This window comes from Chelonia mydas, chromosome 21 (genome assembly GCF_015237465.2).
Source record: "Chelonia mydas isolate rCheMyd1 chromosome 21, rCheMyd1.pri.v2, whole genome shotgun sequence".
In the NCBI taxonomy this organism is placed as follows: Eukaryota; Metazoa; Chordata; order Testudines; family Cheloniidae; genus Chelonia; species Chelonia mydas.
This window is the reverse complement of record NC_051261.2, coordinates 9,868,422-9,889,792: the sequence shown is the minus strand read 5'-3', so window position 1 is coordinate 9,889,792 and position 21,371 is coordinate 9,868,422. Positions and strand designations below refer to the sequence as shown.

Sequence of the window (21,371 nt, the reverse complement as noted above, 5' to 3'; positions counted from 1 at the left end):
TGGCCGTTCTTATGTTCTCATGTGTATTCAAACTAAAGTACATAAAGAATTTGGCTTGGACAGCAGGACTAATATCCTCACACTTATGAACAGTCAAGAGTTTGATCATCATGAGTGGTCAGAACCCTGGTTCTCTTCCACAAGACAAGTCTCTGGCGCGCCGTAGCCCAAGGGACTCAGCTTGTCTTCTGGTGGAGGGGTGGCAAAGGGGAAGTGGCTCAGTCTATCTGCGTCACCGTATGGCTGTGTTTTGCTTAGGAAATGCCAAGAACCCACCCGCCTATAAATAACACCACGACTAACTAACCCGGCGCTATCACAGGGCCATCTCCCAGCTCCTAATTTATTTCTCTTGTTGCAAAGGAGGGGCTGGCACAGGCCCGACACACGCAATCTGATTTCCTTGCTGCGTCCCTGGGGAGGAGCAGGCTTGTAATCAGGCCACTGGCAGGGAAGCGCGACGGTGCTGGCACAATGCTCTAGGCCGAGAGCCATGCTATGCCATGAGTAACAGAGATACGGCCCGGCCCACGGACTCTGTCCTGCTGCCCCCGGCACCGGAGGACATGCTGCATTCTAGCAGGAGGACTGCATGCTTCCTTGCTTATTGTAGGCTGGATATCCAGCCAGGCCCTTTACGCCCCCACATCCCTAGTGACCATTTGGTCAGGATACGGGGGGTGGGGAAGGGGGAGGCCTGGCCACAGTAGGGGTGATAGGATCAGCTGAGGGCGAGAGGCCTGGCTGGGGGGGCTGGCCAGTGTTGGGGGCTGAGATGCCTGGCTGGGGGTGATCTCAGTTGGAACGGAGACTAGGGAGCCTGCCTGGAGGATCCACCTAACTGACTTCCACCAAGTCAGGCCCCCAGAGTGTCCATTTGGTCCTGCAGGCAGAGGAGGATCTCTGGCACCCTAAGTCTACCGCCAACTTGGTACTCACTGCCTCACCCCTGCACCCAGAGTGACTCTGCTCGCCTCCCACAGCCATCTGGGAGGCGACGGCCTCACCCCTATATCCGGCAAGACAAAACTGTGATCTGAGTGGATATCAGGCTTTCCTGGGTTTCACCAAAATCCACAGGGCTCAGCACACTGGATGCTCCCCGAGACTCATCAAATGCAATGTTCAAAAGTCACCATGTTACAGACAGGCAGAGAGATGCCTTCGCGTTGAGCGTGGGCCTGGCTTTGCTTGGCCAATGGTCAGCAGCATGGCTGGGTTTGTTACCTGCGGTCGTTCTGGCTGATGAAGCCCTCGTTCATCTTCTCCACCACGTTGGCCAGCATGGAGCTGGCATCGTTGGCAAAATCCAGGTCCCGGATTTCTGACACTGGCACAGAGACAATGGCGAAAGCTTCTTTGTCCTCCTTGGTGGGGCAGGTGCCGAGCTGAAAGAGAGAACCCCGTGTCACCCCTCACCAAAACCCGCTTCAGCTCCAGCGACAGCATCTGCCGCAGGGTCAGACACACATGGACACCTTTCTCAACACTTTACCCACTACAACGCTGGGCTCCGGGTACAACCCCTCCCCTCCGCACTGCTATTTACCTCTACCACTACAGCTCCTTTACTCCAACCATGGTGGGATGAATGAGCCACCCTACCCCGTCCCTACCTCGTGGCTACTATCAGCTATTGCACTGGACAGATGAGTTGGGTTCTAGGTTGCTTTGGCTGGGTTCTAGGTTGCTTTGGTCGGGTTCTAGGTTGCTTTGGTCCTCCTGATGATGCTCAAGAACCTACAGGGATACGAACTCTGAATTCTAAGAGCTCATTAGACCCTGCAGCCAAGCTGTGACCAAGCGTGGGACGTACCATGAGACGAATGGGTCTCTCTTCATCGATGTCAATGGGCACGTCAGTGCTCTGGATCCAAGTGTTCGTACAGAGATGGCGCAGCCTCACGTAGGAGTTCCTGAAAATCGGTACAATGAAGGTTCCATGTTCCTATCGCGCTTTCCATCCAGAAAGGCCCGGAAGCACTTTCCAGATGCGCAGATGGGAATCACGTCAAACCTCCCCGTGCCGAAATGCAGCCACCTCTGGGGTGGGACACGACGGTCATTCTGCACCGGTTCCTGCAGGGGAATTAGGGGAGTCGACACAGTCACCCAAGCGGGAATTGGGCCAGGACCCTATGGTGGCGCTACTGGTTTTCCAACGCACAGCAACTCCAGCCACGCAGCTCCCTCCAGCGTGCTGGCTCAGCACTGACTCGGAGAGAACAGGGCCACCTACACTTTTCCTTAGAGGTCCCCCCATGCAAGAGTGGACCAGGTTTCAGTGCTAGGCTTTCAGGTTGTGTGACTGCTACTCCATGTTCCCTTCCTTGACCCCAAATCTTCCCCCTTTCTGAAGCAGCCCAACCTCCATGAGACTGCGCCCAACTGGCGAACTAGCTCTGAATTCCCACCAGGCCATGAAGCCGACTGAACCGGTGAGGTTTCACAGTGGGCCCGGGCGTTCCCGCATACCGAGGGACAAAGGAATCCGTCTTCTGCAGCGTGGTAGGGTCCAACTCAAAGAGGGAGGCAATGTCATTCCCGTGGGGCACGGCCACCAGCCGGTATTTGATCTTCTCCCCCGTTTTCCTCCGGCTGGAGCGAATGGTCCCGCCCTGCAGCAAGGGAAGCAGCTGTGGAGCGTGGTACCAAGTGGTTGGATGCGGTACCAAGCTCCCGCACGCACGCGTACTCTAGGGGGAAGGCGGGTCAGTCTCGAGACACAGCAGAAGCTCCCAAGAACCTGGGCTGGGGTCTTGCAGCATGAAAACACATGAGAAGAGGGGTGGCATGCACCAGTGGACCGACAGGACCAGCTCCACCTTCCCAAAGACACTTGGTAAACAGGGTAAAAGAACCCCTCTGCCACAGGGCTAGGAAGTCGTCTCTCTTCTACCTCCACCTCATCTGCATGCTCTTCCAGAGTGCTCTGGGCTGTGCGAACCCTCCAGGCCATTCGATTCCAACCAGATGTACTAACACCTGCCGGGGGTGCACTCGGGACACTTGGCCAGTGTGCTACATGGAGATGCCTCATAGAGCAGGTACACTGAGCAAGGCAGCCTTCCAGCACTGCCAGGAGCATCACATCCACCAGAGCACGATGCCGCTCCAGTGTCACCCTGAGCACCAGCTGCTGTGGTTTCCCTGAATCTAACTGCACCTGCTCCCTCCCTAGCTGGGCCAATGGCCCGTTCTGTCACGGTGCCGATTCCCTGTGTTCTCAACAGCCAGCAGAGAGCCTAAGTGGATGAGCAAGGAAATTACTTCCAGGCCCAGAGAGCAGCCGCCGCTCAGCCACTAGCCAAGCAGAACACATCTCAGAGCTCACCATGGGTGCAGACTTGGGATCGGCGGCATCTCCTTTGTAACTTGGGTTTTCCTACAAAGTGAAAGAAATATTAAATAAACAACAACATAAACACGCAAGTTGGGCCGTTGACTCTGACCCTTTCAAATTCCAAGCAAGGGGGTTTGTCACCTGCTCTTTCTTCCACTGACTTCAACGGAGACATGCCAGATAAGTCTTTCTTGGATGTCTCGCTCTAAAATATAGGTTCTAGCCTTCACCGCACAATGTGGGCTCAAGGCAGGAAGAATGGGTGGATGACGTTTTCTGGCCTGTGTTATGGAGGAGGTCAGACTAGGTCGGTGGTTTTCAACCTGTGGTCCACGGACCCCTGGGGATCCACAGACTCTGTCTTAGATTTCCAAAGGGGTCCGCACCTCCATTTGAAATTTTTCAGTGGTCCACAAAGTTTAAAAGGTTGAAAACCACTGGAGTAGATCTGATCATTCTGGCCCTGAAATCTGCGAATGCCCTAGAAGACGAGCAAGAGCTGAATTTGGTCAGGAGTCAGAAAAAAAAAGAGTTAAGCACGGCCGGCCAAATTCCTTTTTGTCAGAGCAACGGGGTTGTGGTGAAAGGATTGACTGTAGAGCTTGGCCCAGGATGAGCAAATAAAGGACAGCTCAGCCTGCTGGGCTGTGCGTGCCGCAGGCCAAGCAGAAAGGGAGAACGTGAAGAGCAAGTTTGACAAGTGCGTGCCAGCTCTGGGGGCTTTTTGCTGGGCATATCCTAGCATGGCAAATGGGCAAACAGCAATGTTGTTCATGGCCCCAGTCCCAAGCCTTGGCATCTCTGCCTCCTATAAGCAAGGAGGAACTGGAAGGGAGCTGCAGACCCTCCCATCAGCACGGGCAAGGAGCCTCCCAGGCAAAAGATTTTCAAAGCTCCCTATAAACTAGATTAAGGTCAGTTTCCGCCCCAAGGAAAATATGCAGGGCCCCCATGCAGAATGTGGCCCTGCGGAGAGCAGTCGCTGCTCTGCATTACAGGCAAGATTGCAGCCCCTTTGCAAGGGATGGCAAGACCTCGATGGCAGCAGGAGCCGGCCGTCTCCATCCAGCCCCCTCTGCCGCTCTTACCTCCGCGGCCAGGTAGTTCCCAGTGGCGAGATGCTTGAAGCGGTACAGGCCGTTCCAGTGCCCGGCTCCGCCTCGGCAGGGATCGTGATGGACCACCTGAAAGGCACGCAGGGAGAGAAAGGAGGATCCAGGGGTTAGGGTGCTAGCCTGGGACTTGGGAGACCACGCTGAATTCCCTGCTCCACCACAGACCTTGGGAAGTCACTTAGTCTCTCTGTGCCTCAGTTCCCCGCCTGTAAAATGGGGATAACCGCCCTGCCCTGCCTTGCAGGGGTGCTGTGAGGGGAAATGCATGAAAGAGAGCGAGGTGCTCAGAGCCTAAGTACCTAGAATAGCTCTGAGGTGGGTCAGGTGCGGTGGATGTGTCGGGGACACCCCAGGGCGGACATGGCTTCCAGCAGGCGACAGGAACAATTTGAACCCTCTAGGAGGTCACGGAGTACATCCCGGGCTCTGCTCTGGGCCTATTGTTAGCGCTGTGCAGCGATTAACCGCCCCTTTTCAGTGGGCAGCGCCGCAGCCACCGGGCTATGGCTGCGTTGCTAAGGGGCAGTGTTTGACGATCAGCCCAGGCAGAGTGTCTAGGCCCGAAAAGTACAGAAACAGCCATTCAATCTGTCAAAGCATCCACTACAAAAGCATGAACTCAGCAAACCACAGAGTCACCTGTCAGACTCCAGCCTGATGCTACCCCGGCCTGGGTCACCAGCAGGGCTGGAAGCTGGGACCGTCTGCACCAAAAAACACACCCCTCTCCTCTACCACCTGAGCTGCCATCAGCTGTCTGCAGTAGTAGGCTGTTATCCTCTGTGCACACCAGCCACTAGAGCGAGCGCCGACACGCTTTTCTGCAACCGTGCTCCCCCTGGCGCTCACCTCAACTTCCCACAGTGCATTGGAGCTGGTGGCAGATGTGGCAGACTGCCTCAGGGTGGTGCGGAGGAAGACGTGGATTTTGGCCTTGTACTCGTCGCAGGTGAGAAACTTCTCCTGCTCGGCATGGAACAGCCTCACCACATCCCCCTGCCAACCAGGGACACAGAGAGGAGGTTACAAAGGAGGTACGCACAAGACACATGCACAGGGAGGGCACCTTTTGATCTGCCGGTTCCGTGGACACCCCTTCCCTAAGCTTCAGAGACAATACATGGACTCATGGCCCAATCAGGCTCAACCGCCTTTGGGCAGGGCTGTCGTCCTGCAGAGAGTCTTTGGGATTCAGGCAGCCATACCGGTGGCATGCTCAGCAGGGCAATTGCATCCAGACGCCCTACTGCCCCTTACCATTTCCTCCCCCCACTTCACTAGGTGGCGTGATGGGTGAAAGTGCAGGTTTTTCCTCTTGAAGGAGCAGAGCGCTACTCCCTGTGTTGCTACAGACTGGCAAAGAAAATTCAGATTGATAGTCACAGGGGCTGGGCTGTCTCTCCCGCCGTGTTTGTACAGCGCCTAGCACAACGGAATCCCCATCCAGCAGCTCTGGCATGAAGAACGGATGCTCGTTCATTACCCCTTTCAGCACTTCCTCCATGTGGTCCCGGAACTGCATGAACAGGTTGATTTTCCAGCTGGTGTTGCAATTGACCGAGTTCACCTGGGAAAAAAGAGAGAGAGATCGAGATGCTAGCGACGGGCCTGAAACAAAACAGATTGGTTCCAAACAAGCGCTAAAGAAGTTCAGATCCAGACACGAGCATCGTGACTACTAGCCCTCCCACAGAATCCCTACAGTGGGCTCGAACCCTTCCCTCCTCCCTGTTCTTGGTACCTCTTTGCAGCCGGCGTTGTCGGCGAGCTCGTAGTTGCTGGCGTGCAGCGGCTGCCCGGCGTTCACAGGGTTCAGGATCACTTTGTCTCCCACGACTACCTGGGGAGGAGAATTAGAGGGGGGGGGTGAGAGCGTGAACATGGGGACTCTGCAGAGGGATGAGCCCTGGGCACGCTGCCTGCATGTCTCTTTCGTGGTTGCTGATGTGGAAATCTTGCCCCTGAGCATGGTCCTGCCGCCCTCAGGATCCTCCACCAGCCCCCATCACCTTTATTCTGAGAGCCTCTCTCTACTCACTGGGATCTGCAACCGGGATGCAGAAAAGAGACTCTCCCTATCTGGGAATGCGCCATCAGCATTGTTGCACGAACAGGCTGGCCTTCGGGGGGCGGGCTGAGAAACAGGGTGTGTCCCCTCTGCCCCACCCTCATCTGCTTGAGAGTGACAGTTGAGCCCCTGAATCCTAGAGGACACTGAATCGCTCCACTACCCCGCAATCCATCCTGTAGTGGACCTGAGCTGAAGCAGCAGGAGGGAGCATGGCCTAGTGGTCAGGGCTGGAGACCAGGAGTCAGGACTCCTGGATTCTATCCCTGGCTCTGCCACTCACCTTGGGCAGGCCACTTACCCCTCACTGCCTCAGTTTCCCCAGCTGCCACACAGATCACCGAGTACGACCCCCAACCCCGGAGGCTTCCCACCTCGGTTTCCGCCTCCCCGCCATACTCACATTATCCCCGTTGCTCCTCAGTTTCCAGAAGGGCTGGATGAAGAGCCAGGAGCCCTCGTTGCCCGTTGCATCCAGCGTCACCCTCATGGCGTTCTTCTCCAGCAGGGCGGGGAGACGTTTGTTCACCGTCAGGTACTTGTTACTCTTCATGTGGAGAAGCTGGAAAGCCAAACACAGTGGCATCCCCAGTCCCTTCTACGGCACCTTAGCCCAGGCGGGGAATTAGGGAGCCCCTGCATGGTGACGCCAGGCAGCACAGGCTGGGAGCGAGAGAGACCCACAGAAGCCTCCTCCTTTCTATCCACTACTGCAGAGCCCTGTCTCTTCTCCACCACAAGGGACACTGCACGAAGAAGGCCTGGTCTGCCCACATTGCCTTTGGATTTTGTCTGGTCCGCCAGCCTGGCTTGCTGCCTTGGTTCTGTGCATCACCCCAAGGCCCAAGTTACGGGGTGGCCCGAGACTTTCAGGTCTCATGGAGCTGAGTAGTTGTACGCCAAAATCTAACCTGTCAGCAGCAGCCCTCAAACAAAGGTAACTGCCAGGTGACAAACAAACACAGGGTCCCGTGGGTGCAGGGCCAAGGCTGTACGCCAAAGCAAGTGTTTTACTTGCCTGCTAATACTCGCCCGCACCCTCACTTCCTGCACAAGCAGACCGGACCGGGCTGCTGTTACAGAAGCCATAGCACTGCATAGGGCCCCCTGCGTTCCCAGGGGTGCGTTTCCAGCTGCTCCTTCAATGGAGCCCACTGATGGGCGAGAATTTACTCCAGAGCTGTGTCACATCCCGGTGCGCCCATCCGCTAACCCACAGCCTGCAGGGTCTTAGCAATTCACCACCAGCCACCCAAACCCCTTCACATCGAACAGGCAGAAAGCTGTCCAGTCTCTGGCTGGGAATGGACCAGTCTTTAGCTACATCCCAGCTGGGGACTGAATCTGGATACTGATGGTTTCCTGGGTCTACACTGCAATGAAACACCCTCCATTAGCTATTGCCTAGATGCTCCTACTAAAACGAACTCTTGAGTTCACAGGAGAAGCAACCAGGCAGCTGTGTAGGTGGCTTCAGTCCCTATCCCTGGACGTCCAGGGAGGAGATAAGAGGCCATGCCGTGAGCTATAGCCCAGAGCTGCCGGCGACGCTGAGCCCAAAGAAGGGGAGTGCTCACGGCCCATACCTGGATAACGCTGCCGTACTTCACCACGTCCCCGTGCACCTTCTTATTCTCCGTATCGTTCTGCTTCTGCTCCATCTGTGCCGCATGCTGTCCGCAAAACACAGAGCAGGGCCTGGTGAGCCGCAGCCACCTCCCGTTGGGGCGTGTGGGGGAGGAACACGGGGTAACGAGGGAAGCTTCACGCCAGCCACAGGGGGAGGCCAGGCTTGCTATCTACTTCTGGATCCCCTCCCCCTCGACGACCATGGGCAAGCTCCCAGGCTTGGGGCCACGTTTCATAAAGCGGCCTGGGATTTGGGCTGCCTTGGTGTCTGGGTGCTCGACCTGAGACAACTCGGAGTGGCCAGAGCAGCTCTGCTTGAAGGCGGTGGGAGCCGTGGGTGCTCAGCAGCTCTGAGAATCAGGGCCTAGGGGACTCCAACTGGACACCCAGAAACCGATGCACCCCAAATCAGAGGGCGCCTTGGAAAAAAGTGGGCCCCAGTCTTCTGGACAGGTTGGCTCCAGGTCTTACTGTGAACATGAAAACAAGGGAGCGCGTGCCTTTGCACGGGACTGCGCAAACTGCCTCCACTTGAAACACTGCTGGTGCTGGGAGGCCCCAGGATTCGGGAGGTCCCCAGCAGTTACCAGGGCCAGCTCTCCTCGAAACACTGGCAGTTACTGCACACAGGAGGCTGCACGTTCGGACTCGCCAGCTGGAGATGGCCCCGTAGTAACCAGGAAGCTGGGAGAAAGATGCTGGAGTGGCCAACTGCCCGCTCTGAGATGCCCTGGAATAGGCCAGCCAGACTGTCTCCCCAAAACCACACGCGTTATCCATGCCTCTGCGTGGTGTGTTGAACAGGAAAGTTACTGTTGAATATATGGAGCGAGGAATGAATTCTCCCTCAGGGCATATTTATACGGGGAGTATTGGGGTCCGACTACCTGAGCAGCCTCTCTCCTGGATTGAATGCCAGGCTGTCAAACTGTCCAGCCCAGGGCAGCTTACAGGACCTATGTATGCCCTCGGGCTACCAGTTAGCCAAGATTGTTCTAGCAGAGGCTACGCTTACATCCGGTGGTTTGAGGAGTGAAAGGTCCCTAACTTATGGCTATGAAGCCTATGCAGATGACTCACAGCCAACGTCCATAAAGTTCTGGGTAGCCGGGGATTGCTACAGGGTGATTTTGCGGGTGGTTCATTGGGTTCAAGACACACTCCACTGAATTCTTGCAACTGCAGCAGAGTAAGGGGGATGGGAGAACCCGTGCCTTTCCCATCTACTCTTCTATTCCTAAACCAGATTGCACAACACCGTCAGCCCAGCGGGTCTCCACCTTCTCCCCGGGTCACTCAGGAGAGAGGGGAAATGAATGTTGGTGAGATTGCTGTTCACATCAGTATCCTCCTGGCAAAGGACAGGAAGGAAGCTGGGGGAAGGGGAAAAGGAGCCCCAAGCTGCTGAGAATGGAACAGACAGAAGATCCAGGGCTGGAAACCTCCCTTGCCATGAGTCAGTCCCTTAAAAGCAAAAGTTGAAAACAATTACCCAAGCAGGCAGGACCACAACTGCAAATTGGCCTTGGCAGACGCTGCTGCTTTCAGGCCGCTTCACTGACAATTAAAAGCTCTTTAAAACATTGCTGCTATTTTTCTTTAATTAATCCCTAATCCCTCGGAATCTCTGGATAAACATTTGCCTCTGTTGCCACTCCAGCGATGGGGGAGCGGGAGCCTGAGCATGCCCGGTTTGGACGGGACCCCGGGGCTCAGCAGAAACCAGGGCTGCAAAAAGGAACTGTAAGGAAAATAAGCAGATGTCCACACCCAGCAGCCCCTAGGGTGGATTTACAGGCAGCTTGGAAAAGAGCAACCCATTGAAACGGGTCCAGGGATGCAAGAAAGAGAAAAAGTACAACCCATTGCACCAGCGCTGCTTCTGAGAGCTCATTGTCTGCAGCACCATGTGGCACTAAATCCAATCCCCCCCCCACCCCCCGATGAAGCCCAGGCTGTTCAGATCTGGGGGTCTGGCTCCAGTGTGTCTCAAATGCAAAGAGCTCCCAGACGGGAAAGGAGTTCGATGCTCCCAACGGGTTTCTTACAAAGTATTTGTCCTTGTCACAAAACCACCAGGTGAGATGGAAGCCTGGTCAACGCTAGACACTTAGGTTCATTTAACAATGTTGGTCAGGGATGTGAAAAATCCCCCCCCGAGCAGCGTAGTTAAACCGACCTAAATCCCTGTGTAGGTAGCGCTAAATTGATGGAAGAATTCTTCCATCAACCTAGCTACTGCCCCTCGGAGAGGAAGATTAGCTACGCCGACGGGGTAGTAGCGTCTACACTGAAGAACTGCAGAGGCGCAGCTGTGCTGCTGTAGCGTTTTAAGTGTGGGCAAGCCCTGACAGCCTCTTCTTGGGGGGGTATCAGCAGGGAGGTGACAAGTCTTCACTGAGGAGCAGCTGCCGTGGGGAGGGAGATAGTGGGACTGGAATAGCAGGGAGCTGCAGGGCAGGATGCGGGGAGCATCCGCACAGCTGCAGAAGGGAAATCGTGCACCGCACCTGTCTGCGCCTCACGTCTCTCGTTGCGACTAGCAAAGTGAGACGCTTATAAATATTAAATTCCTCAAAAACCTCCACAAAAAGAGACACAAAAGGCCCCTACATCTGGCAACTAAACTTAGCACATTTCAGACCGCTGCAGACAGAACGCCAGGCCTGGATTTCCGCTCTTTATTTCTGGGCTGCTACTATTTCAGGAAATTATTTCCTCTGGTTGAAAGATGGTTTAAACCTAGCTGGGGACTTGGATAAATACAACCTTGAATGCCAGCTCTGTCCTGGGATCTACAAGGGGCTTCAACCTGGAGCCAGTGTGGGTAGTACATTGCATAAAACTCCTTCCTAGTCCAGGGGATACTTACTGGCTTACAAATATAGGTGTACATTTTAACATGGTGTACACACACACACACACGTACGTTATGCTGAGAGGGCAGAAGGGGTGGAGCACGAAGTTGTGTAAGTTCTTCGGTACTAAATGAGATCAGGACTCAAATCAGAAACATTTAACAGAGGACGTGACACACACACACAGTCTGCCAGTGCTCTGACTATATTCAGTTGCTAATTTGCTTCCATTAACAGCAAGCAGATCTGTTGATATTAGAAGTTGTTTTCTAACCCACGCAGGAAAAGAGAGGGTGCCTGTACACGAGGTAATGTTATCAGCACAGATGGGGCAGAATATAGCGATCATCTCTTGATGATCATTTGGCTTCAAATCAAGAGTGGATGCCTTTCTGGAAGATGCACTTTAGTGAAACGCAAGGTACTGGGTTCAATACAGGGGTAACTGGGTGAAATTCTCTGGCCTGTGTTACACAGGAGGTCAGACTAGATGATCTAATGGTCCCTTCTAGTCTTAAAAAAATCTTTTAATCCTCCTTACAAATTTACACAGTCATTTAAGACAACTGGCAACAGTTAGTGCGGGGCTTATCCAAAGTGAAAAGCAGTCTGACTTCTGTGGGCTTTGGATCAGTTCTATTTGCAGTATTTCCCAGTTTGCTTAGATCCTAACAGAGTGGGGGCAACCTTATGCATCTCAGAGAGCACTGCTATATTTCAAGGGCAGCCCCTGCCAGCCATGGACTGCAGTAAGTGGACCTGCCGTCGCTAAGGTTCTCTCAATGGTTCAGCCGCCTACTGCGAGGATTGTCGCCTGGAATTTCACCGGCACTCACTGGCCGAGCTCGCCTCACCTGGAGTTTCTGCAGCAGTACCACGTCAGCAATCTTGTCCTTGTCCTGCTTGGTTTGCTTGGCCTTCCAGTACTGCTTCTGGGCAGAGTAGCGGTTCATGGGACATACTTTGAAGAGACAGTCTAGAATGACAGAAGGCCAAAGGGTTACAGTGTATCACGCTAGGGACGTGCTCAGTTCAGTCAGTGGCATATCCCCCATAGGAACCTGCGTCTGTGGCTGGGCAGTGTGGGAATAAGGCTAGTCACGTTCAAAGCCTGAAGGGACACTGTCCCCATTTCAGGACTGCTGAGCGAAGACCCTGATCTTGCAAGGAGTTAAGGGCACTCCATTCCATTTCCGGAGGCCACACCCTCAGTTGGTGAAAGCCAGTGGGACGGTGGCAATTTACACCAGCTGAGTATCTGGGCCTCAGCTTCAAATCTGGTAAGTATAGAGGAGAGGTCCTCAACCAGGGGTACGCGTAGCCCTGGAGGTACACAGAGGTCTTCCAGGGATACATCAACTCATCTACAGATTTGCCTAGTTTTACAACAGGCTACATAAAAAGCACTAGCGAAGCCAGTGCAAACTAAAATTTCATACGGGCAGTGACTTGTTTATACTGCTCTGTATACTACACACTGCAATGGAAGTACAATATTTATATTCCAACTGGTTTATTTTATAATGATATGGTAACAATAAGAAAGTCAGCAATTTTTCAGTACTAGTGGCTGTGTCACTTTTGTATTTTCATGTCCAAATTTCTAAGAAAGTAGATGTTAAATGAGGTGAAACATGGGGATATGCAAGACAAATCAGACTCCCAAAAAGGATACAGTCCTCTGGAAAGGTTGAGAGTCACTGGCGAGATGACTCAGTGGTTTAACCTGCTCCCCGACTTTCAGATCTATTTGCTCTCAACAGAAATTACTACACAAACTGGTAAGATTTTCAACCCGGGTGTTCTGCAGTGATAGTCCAGGTACATGCTGTGACAGATATGGCAATTTCCTGCATTTCCTTGGGGAGACCCTACTGAATTAAGTTTAACTCTCTTTGGGGTACACTGAATTAAATGCAAAGTTTCTGTATTAACGTGGGCCGGGATTGTAGGTAACCTCTCTAGGGGGGGGAGATGTAATGTGGGGCCTGAGAGTTCAAAGGACTATATTGAAAATGTGCAAGACAAGAATGGACTTTTGGGACAATAACTGTTAAGTGGATTTCCTGGGGAATACCTCAGGGGAGGTGAATGCAAATTCCCCTACTCTGGTTATACCCAAAACCTGCCTTTGGAAGGGATACCCTGAGAACAGGGTCATTGTCTGCTGATTGATCTTGTCTCCAGAACCAGGTAAAGACCCAAGCTGTATAAAGAAATGGCTGAACTGCCCCACCTGGTTCTGGTACTGATTCTGAGACAGTTATGAATCCATAACCATGGGGAAAACTCAGTTGTGGGGTTTGAAGGACTGACACCGACTGGAGCCTAAGGTTGGAACTGGGGTGACCTCTGCTAAGCTTATTAGCACGTATGCAGCTTCTTTTATTGTTTTTAATACGTTTTTTCTGTGATGCTTTCACCTTAAGAATAAATGTGCTTGCTTAGCAAGAGCTGTGTGGTAACTTATAACTGTAGGCAATGCACTGGGAAAGCAAAGTGCAGATGCAGGGCCTTTTAGCCAGTCTGGCTTGCTAGGGATATCACAGAATAGGCAGGGAACTGCGCAGCCTGGAACAACCACGGTCAGGAAGGAGGAAGACACAGGTCTCTACCTAAGAGAGGTGACAGGTGGGAGATTAAACCTTTAAGCTGGTGCCCTTGGTGGACCATGGAGGGGGAACACAGGCTCGGTTTCCCTAAAACTTTGACACTTGTCTCAAACAAGTCACTGTGCACATACGAACCTATCTGCACACAGTTACTACCTCTTCTGACTGTGCCAAAAACGTGGTCTGCGCACATGCTGAGCCAAGTCAAACACCAAAGACGAGATTGTGATGTCATTTACAGCAGTGCAATCTAGCTTAACTCCTTTCTATTATGTGGAGTCACGCAGAATTTACCCTGGTGAAACCGACAGCAGAATCCAGCCCAAAGATTTAGAGGTGCGGCCCCTTAACGAAGACCATATGTGAAATGTTCTAAACAATTGGGTTCTTTCCCTCTGTTGTATTTGGAATAAAGTACAAGAGAAACTGGCAGTAAAACCAGAAAAAACACAGTTAAGATGATCAAGTCAACTGTTCTCTGAATTCACCAGGAAATCCCCCAGGATTCTGAGTGACTGAGCATTCGGTCCATGAAATGCAGCTTCAAAGTGCATCATCTCTCTTTGGCTGGGTATACCGTGCAGGAAGGACACCCAGACACAGAAGCTGTGGGAGTTTTTTACTCCTTTAGCGGGTGTCAAAGTGTGACAAAGTCATGTAACGCGCTGGCTTAGCGTAAGTGCAATATTGCTCTCTAGTGAATACTCATAGAGAGGATAATAGACTTACTGTTGGTACCAGTAGCTATGAAAATGTCTAAGTTCATTGGGTAAAGGCCTGTGTTTCGGGAGCCAAAGTTCAAGGGGTCTGACCCTGGCTCCCCAAATGTGTGAATTATCTGACAACATTAGATAGATAGATCCCAAGAGAGGTGTGATCGTTCCATTACAGCCTCCCCACTCCGCCATGCTGTTCAGTGTTGAGAGGCTTTTTTGTGAGGGAAGGGACCATGCAATGATCCAGACACCCTACTTTGTGATTTGTGAATTGAAAAGCAAGGTCATACCCCTGGAAAACAGCCTCAGAGACTGCATTTTTGATCGGGATCAGAAGGGGCTGGAGGAGGAAGAGATCACAGGCCTCAATCTTCCTAGTTGCTCCTGAAATAGCAGCTCAGAAACTTCAGACAGAAGAAGAAAAATCATTTTCCATCCTTGGCTCCCGTCCTGAGTTGCTGGTGAGCATGTATTGATTTACCTGGGAGTGACAAACGAACAGGCACAGTTCTCTGTGCCTCTGGAGGGAAGCCAGGTTTCAGGTCTCATTTCACAGGTCTGTTTGCTAATGGCATATCCCACGCCAAGGAGCCCTTGTGATGCTGTACCACTAGAATGGGACTCCAGGGTGGCTCTATCCTGCCCTCATGATGGCTATTGGGTTTGAGACTGGCCCCAAATACCACTCTAGGGGAGATGGCCAGGGAATCTCCGAGTCCAGATCAAAGGGCTGTGTTGCCACCTCCTACACGGACCTGGAGTTATATTGATGGTATCCTACATTCCCCCACAATGTGGTGGTTATAACAGGGTTACTGAGAGAAAGACTCTGTTAGCCCACACCGGCTTCTATCCAAGGATTTCAGAGCACTTTCATTACTTTGTTAATGAGGTTGCAAAGGAGCCTGATGAGGTAGGCACCGAGACAGTGCGGCTATTAAGAGACGGATCCAAATCAAAGCCCTGGGTCCAAACTGCTCCTCAAGCTCAGGGGATTTGCAATCAAGAGCTGCGCATTAGACCTGGCCGAGAACATTTTTGCAAAATGGTTTTGTGTCAAAAAATGCCAATTTACCGAGACCAAAACTATTTGCCAAACTGTCAGTACTTCCCAAGCAGTCAAAAAGAAATCCAATTTTCCAGTGGAAAACAGGTTTATGTTTTGAAATTAAACCTAATTAGACAAAAAAAACTTTTAAAAAGAAAAAAAAAAAAAAAGAGGTCAAAATAGGAACAAACATTTTGATTGACCCAGAACAAACAAACAAACAAGTTTTTTGGTTTGTGACTATTTGAGATTTCAACTTTCCATCCCGATTTGAGATGGGCAAAACTCTTGAAAATATTCCCAGGCCAGGAAAACTATTTCCCATCCAGCTCTCCTGAACATGGCAGCTCATGCCCATCTTAGTATTATCCCCATTTTGCAGACTGGGACACCAAAGCAGAGAGATACAGTGACTTGCGCACTATCATGCGGAAACCAGAAAGCCTGTAGCAAAGGCAGGATTTGAAGTCTAGTGTTTGACTCCCAGCCCTGTGATCTAACCACTGTTCCACCCACCAACCCACTGGGAGCGAAGAGTTAATGGTGGCAGGCTGGGGGAAGCTCTTAGCCAGCATTATGTTAGTTTCACCACTGCCCTCCACTGCACTCCTTAGAGCAAACCCAGGGCAGCTCACACGTGCTCTCAAGTAGATCATGGCAGGGGTTAAACTGAACTGAATTTAAACACCTGGAGAAACCTCCTGCGGAGCAGGAACCAGAATCTTCCAGTCCAAAGGTTGAGCACAGGAGCGAATACATTGCTGAAATTTTTCAGGCCTTGCCAATCCAGCGAGGTGCTGAGCCCCTGCAGGATGCTGAGTGTGCATAGCACCTGACAGGCAGCACTCAGCACCGGGCAGAATCATGCCCCACATGTCCTTGTTCCATATACTCACACGCAGCAGTTACGCTGTCTGTTACACCCCACACAAAAGTCCATTAAAAAAAACACACACACACACACACACACACACACACACACACACACACAGTCATCTGCCCAACACCGTGGAGGAGTTAAACGCCTGGTTTGCTTTCTCCCAACATGCCTCAACGTGGGGCTGTGCCTCTGACAGGAGCCTCAGGGGGGGAAACCACAAAAAAGCAAGCAAACAGGACCGGCCAAGCTCCGCTCAGAAGGATGTGTTGCCCTGGCCAGCCCAGACACTATACAGCTGAACTCTGCCTTTCTAGCCTCGGGGCAGCTGGAGGGAGAGACTCCCACAGTATTTTTCAAACGATCGGCCGGATTCTCACTTGCATGACAGCCCCTTTAGGCCACTCTGGCAGCAGCAAGGAGTCTTAAAGGGGGCAGAAGCACCTCCCCGAGAATCCCCATGTGGTGTAAGGGCTCTTTGCCAGCACTGCACCCCAACACAGGGCTTGGATCAGTGCATGGCCGGAATGCACTGCTTTATGGCTACTCGCCGCTTCCTGGGGCCCATATGGGAAGCAGGGCATCATTTAGAGCAGCGGTTCTCAGCCTTTCCAGGCTACTATACCCTTGCAGGAGTCTGATTTGTCTTGCGTACCCCCAACTTTCACCTCACTTCAAAACTATTTGCTTACAAAATCAGACATAAGAATACAAAAGTGTCACACCCGCTAGTACTGAAACATTGCTGACTTTCTCATGTTTACCATATAATTATACAATAAATCGATTGGAATATAAATATTGTACTTACATTTCAGCGTATAGTATATAGAGCCGTATAAACAAGTCATTGTATGAAATTTTAGTTTGTACTAACTTTGTAAGTGCTTTTTATGTAGCCTGTTGTAAAACTAGGCAAACGTCTGGGATGAGTTGATGTACGCCCTGGAAGGCCTCTGTGTACCCCCATGCGTACATGCACCACTGGTTCAGAATCACTGAGTTAGAGCAGCCCTGAGGTTATTCTAACTTACACCAGGTAGGGCCCCGCACAGCCACAGAAGGCAGAGAAAGCAAAGAGGGCTTAAAGTCACCTTAAGCCCCCCTTTGTCCCTTGCCCAAGAGTGACAATGGAGTAACACACAATCAGGATCATTGTTTGGTTTTTTCCCCCTCCTCCTTCACAGTGAAATGTATTTACAACAGACCAAAAGGGACTGCTACTTTCCTAGCCATTATAACAAGGGGCTGAACACTACAGTCTGATTCACTGTGGAGTAGAAAAGGGCTGGGCCAGAACTGAACCTTCAAAGTCTGGAGGAGTTTGGATCCAGGGTTTTGATCCACGCCCATCTCTACGGAGTGAGATTCTCCTGGCTGTTAGGACAAGGAACCATGACTCCTTAACTGCTTGCACAGGTTTCACCATGATCACCTTAGGCTGCTCCCATCCAAGTCAAAGACAAGAGTACCACTGGCATCAGGAGAGCAGGATGGTGCCCTGGGGCTGCATAAAGCTTGCAGGCTTTTGCTCTGAGTGTCAAATGCATGCCACCCCAGGACGGCAAAGCAGAACCACACACTTGCAAGGTCTATTCTACCTTGAAAGCTCACCAAAGTCACAGGACACAAGATTTTTTTTTTTTTTTGGGCGGGGGGGGGGGGAGGAGCTTTTGTCCCCATTACACATCTTTCCATGCCCAAAGCACAACTGCTCACTTTTACTCTGGGTCCAAGTAAGGGAAACTAAGTAAGCACCAGAGTAAAACCCGCATGTGAGAACACAGAGAAAGAGAGAGAGAAAGTGAATGTGTGTGTCCCGGATCACGTTCAATCAACCCAAACACACAAAATGGCAGCTGCCCTGCAGCAGAAAGCAATGCCGGTCACTTTCTATTTCAACTGGATACAAGGAGAAACTCCTACAGCAACATGTAATGATAGCTGTGGAACTCACTGCTATAAGATACTATTAAAGCAAACAGCTAAGATTTGGAAGAAGATTAGGCACACAGCAATGTGTGAGAAACAGCCCTGGAAGTTACCGTAGCAAGGATAAAAGAGACACAAATAACAACGACAATCATCATCAAGAATATAACCTGCAGCTGGGGAAATTTTTTCTCCCGCTGGGACACTGTGGTATTGCTCCATATCTGCATTGCTTGCAGTGTACACCATGCTGTGGAAAGAGTGCCTGGTGTATTCTGCATCTGGACTACACCATCTAATCAAATTAAAACAGAAGCTCCTTGGAGTAGGAACTGCTACTTCCTTTATATTTTGCACAGCGCCAAGCGCCCTAGGTGCATTCCATAAACACTAATAATGCCCAAGGAGGTGTATTATGGGGGAGGCGTGTTTATACCTTCCTCACATGCATTTGGTTCGGTTTTTGGGCCATCCCAGTACTGCCCTCTGGCAGCCTCAGGGGTTAGCAGGGAGTGACAGGGGGTGCACAATTTCCCCAGACATGGGCAAAATGAGAAATGTTTGCATTAATTATCATTTGTAGGTAGTGGTGTTGTAGCCATGTCGGTCCCAGCATATTAGAGAGACAAGGTGGGTGAGGTAATAGCTTTTATTGGACCAACTTCTGATGGTGAAAGAGACGAACTTTTGAGCTACACAGAGCTCTTCTTCAGGTCTGGGAAAGGTTCGGAGAGTGTCACAGCTAAATACAAGATCAAACAGATAGTTACGTGTAAAAGTAGTTAGCACATATTCTATTCTAAAGGTCCCTTCAAGGTGAAGTGGCCGGTTAACACCCCTGCAGTCATAGGACAAAAAGAGGGGGTTAGTGGGTTGTTGTAATAAGCCCTAAATCCTGTGTCTTCATTCAGACCTTGATTTTCAGTGTCTAGCAAAGTTACGAATTTAAGCTCCCAGGCTCGTCTTTTGAAAGTGTCGTGCAGGTTTCCTTTGAGGATGACTGAGAGGTCAGATATAGAGTGATCACTTTGTGAAAAGTCTTCACCCACAGGTAATACGGTGTTTTTGTCTCTCCTGTAGGAGTTCATTCAAGAGTGTATTGATGGTTTGGTTTCACCCACATAGTGGTGGGCATTGATCATTGTATCAGTGGAGATATGTTTGCAGGTTTTGCACCTGTTGCTCTGGTAGGGTCTGGCGCCGCTTTGAGTTGGTGTGTCCTGGTCTGTTGGGAGCCTGCTTCAGATAATGAGCTTAGAGAGGTTGGGGGGAGGGGTTTTTTTTGAAGGCCAGAAGAGGGGGTTCAGGAAAGATTTTTTTCAGGATGGGGTCCCCATCAAGTTTGAGCTGTAGTCATTTGATGATAATCCATATGGGTTCCAGTGTGCGGTGGTAAGTGTCAACGAGGGGTGTGCAGTCAGAGGGGGGTTTATTTCTGTATTGAAGCAGGTTCTCTCAGGGTATTTGGGTGGCCCATTCCATGATGTGATCTACTTTTCTGGCAGAGTGTCCTTGTTTGGCGAAGGCGGTTTTAAGTGTGTTAAGATGCATATCCCAGACTTTCTCTTTGGAGCATGTTCGGTGGTCTCTGAGTGCCTGGCTGTAGATAACGGCTTTCTTGGTGTGCTTGGGGTAGTTACTGGATCTGGGAAGGTAGGTGTGCTGATCCAGGGTCTCTTGCATATTGTTGTCTGGAGGGTTCCATTGCTGACACTGATCACGGTGTCCAGGAAGTTGATGCTAGCGTGGGAGTGTTCCAGAGAGAGTTTAATAAATGGATGGTGGTTGTTGAAGTTGTGGTGGAAATCTAGGAGGGCGTTTAAGTCGTCTGTCCAGAAGATGAAAATATCACTGGTGTCTCTCAGGTATGTCATTGGTTTGGTGGTGCATTTGTCCAGAAATTCTTCTTCAAGGTGGCCCATGAAGATGTTGGCATACTGGGGAGCCGTCCTAGTACGTTGTTCCTGTGGTTTGGACAACGTGTTTGCTGTTGAAGGTAAAATTGTTATGGGTGAGGATGAAATGGATGAGCGTGGTGATGTGTTTGGGGTGGATATCTGAGGGTTGTCCATTGTCTTGTAAATATTTGGGGCAGGGAGCTATGCTGTCATTGTGAGGGACGTTGGTGGATAGGGAAGTGACATCCGTGGGAGGTTGTTAATGTTGTGGAGTTTGTGGAAGAAGTCTGTTGTGCTGTGGAGGAAGCTGGCCCTTTGTGCACTGAGTGGTTTGAGGATGGTTTCTCGGAGTCCCGATATTTCTTCAGTAAGTGCCGTGGCCAGCTATGATGGATCTGCCTGGGTTCCCCTGTCTCTTGGGAAGCACGTAGAAGGTCCCGGGGGTGGTTTAATGGGGAATGAGTTGGTAGGTCTTGGAGTTGTTTGGGGAAGGATTTGATGATATCCTTAAATTCCTGGGTAGATTGTGGTGTGGGGTTGTCTTTGAATTCTTTACAGTAAGTGGTGTCAGAGAGTTGTCAGTAGGCCTCGTTTATGTAGTTATTACAGTGGAGGACTATGATGGTGCCCCCTTTGTCTGCTGGGTTGCTCGTTATCTGGTGGTTAGATTTCAGGGCCTGTATAGCTGGCCTCTCGGCAGTGGAGAGACTATGCCGGATGCGATGTTTGTTAAGGACTTCACTTTTTTTTTTCCTAAGCAGTCAATCAGTGTAATGAACAAGACTGTGGTTTCATCCGCTCTGTGGCGTCAAGTCAGACAATTCTTTTTTCTCGTGATTACCAGTGGGGATGTGGCAATTGTGAGTGGCGTCGGCGCTGTTGTGAAAGAATTCTTTGAGGCGGAGTTGGCAGAAGGATTCTTCCAGTTCTCCACCCATTAGCATGGTCTCAGGTTCTGTGGTGCGGCAGAAGTTCAGCCCCTGAGAGAGTACAGCTACTTCAGCTCCAGTTAGGGGCGGTCTGGATAAACTGGTGATGTTTGAGTGTCGTGCCGTTAATTATTATTTAACATTTATACTGCGGTCGCACCTGGAGTTCTCCACCAAGTCGAGGCCCCGCTGCGCTAGGCACTGTACATACAGGTTGTAACGGGACCACATCTTCCAAGCCCAACGCGAGCATCTGCAAGACCTCCTGCCTGTCCTCCTTCAAACCCCTCTTCTCTGCTGTAGTGCCTCCAATCAGCTTGGCAATGGGGGTGCTGTGACCTCTGCC

The 21,371-nt window shown here is 51.3% G+C and overlaps 1 protein-coding gene across 6 annotated transcripts in view; it reads right to left on the bottom strand.

The window, feature by feature from the left end:
* The window catches only part of ITPR3 (inositol 1,4,5-trisphosphate receptor type 3), a 94,268-nt gene that overhangs the window by 40,336 nt on the left and 32,561 nt on the right, over positions 1 to 21,371 (bottom strand). For all 6 annotated transcript variants that reach the window (XM_043533420.1, XM_043533419.1, XM_043533418.1 and 3 more), the window contains 11 exons: positions 11,868 to 11,989; positions 8,113 to 8,199; positions 6,930 to 7,088; positions 6,200 to 6,298; positions 5,942 to 6,025; positions 5,308 to 5,454; positions 4,432 to 4,527; positions 3,335 to 3,385; positions 2,476 to 2,618; positions 1,817 to 1,916; positions 1,228 to 1,388 (listed from right to left, as the gene is read on the bottom strand). In XM_043533420.1, the coding sequence (XP_043389355.1) occupies positions 1,228 to 1,388; positions 1,817 to 1,916; positions 2,476 to 2,618; positions 3,335 to 3,385; positions 4,432 to 4,527; positions 5,308 to 5,454; positions 5,942 to 6,025; positions 6,200 to 6,298; positions 6,930 to 7,088; positions 8,113 to 8,199; positions 11,868 to 11,966 (1,226 nt within the window). In that variant the 5' untranslated portion in view covers positions 11,967 to 11,989. The remainder of the gene's footprint in view (positions 1 to 1,227; positions 1,389 to 1,816; positions 1,917 to 2,475; positions 2,619 to 3,334; positions 3,386 to 4,431; positions 4,528 to 5,307; positions 5,455 to 5,941; positions 6,026 to 6,199; positions 6,299 to 6,929; positions 7,089 to 8,112; positions 8,200 to 11,867; positions 11,990 to 21,371) is intronic.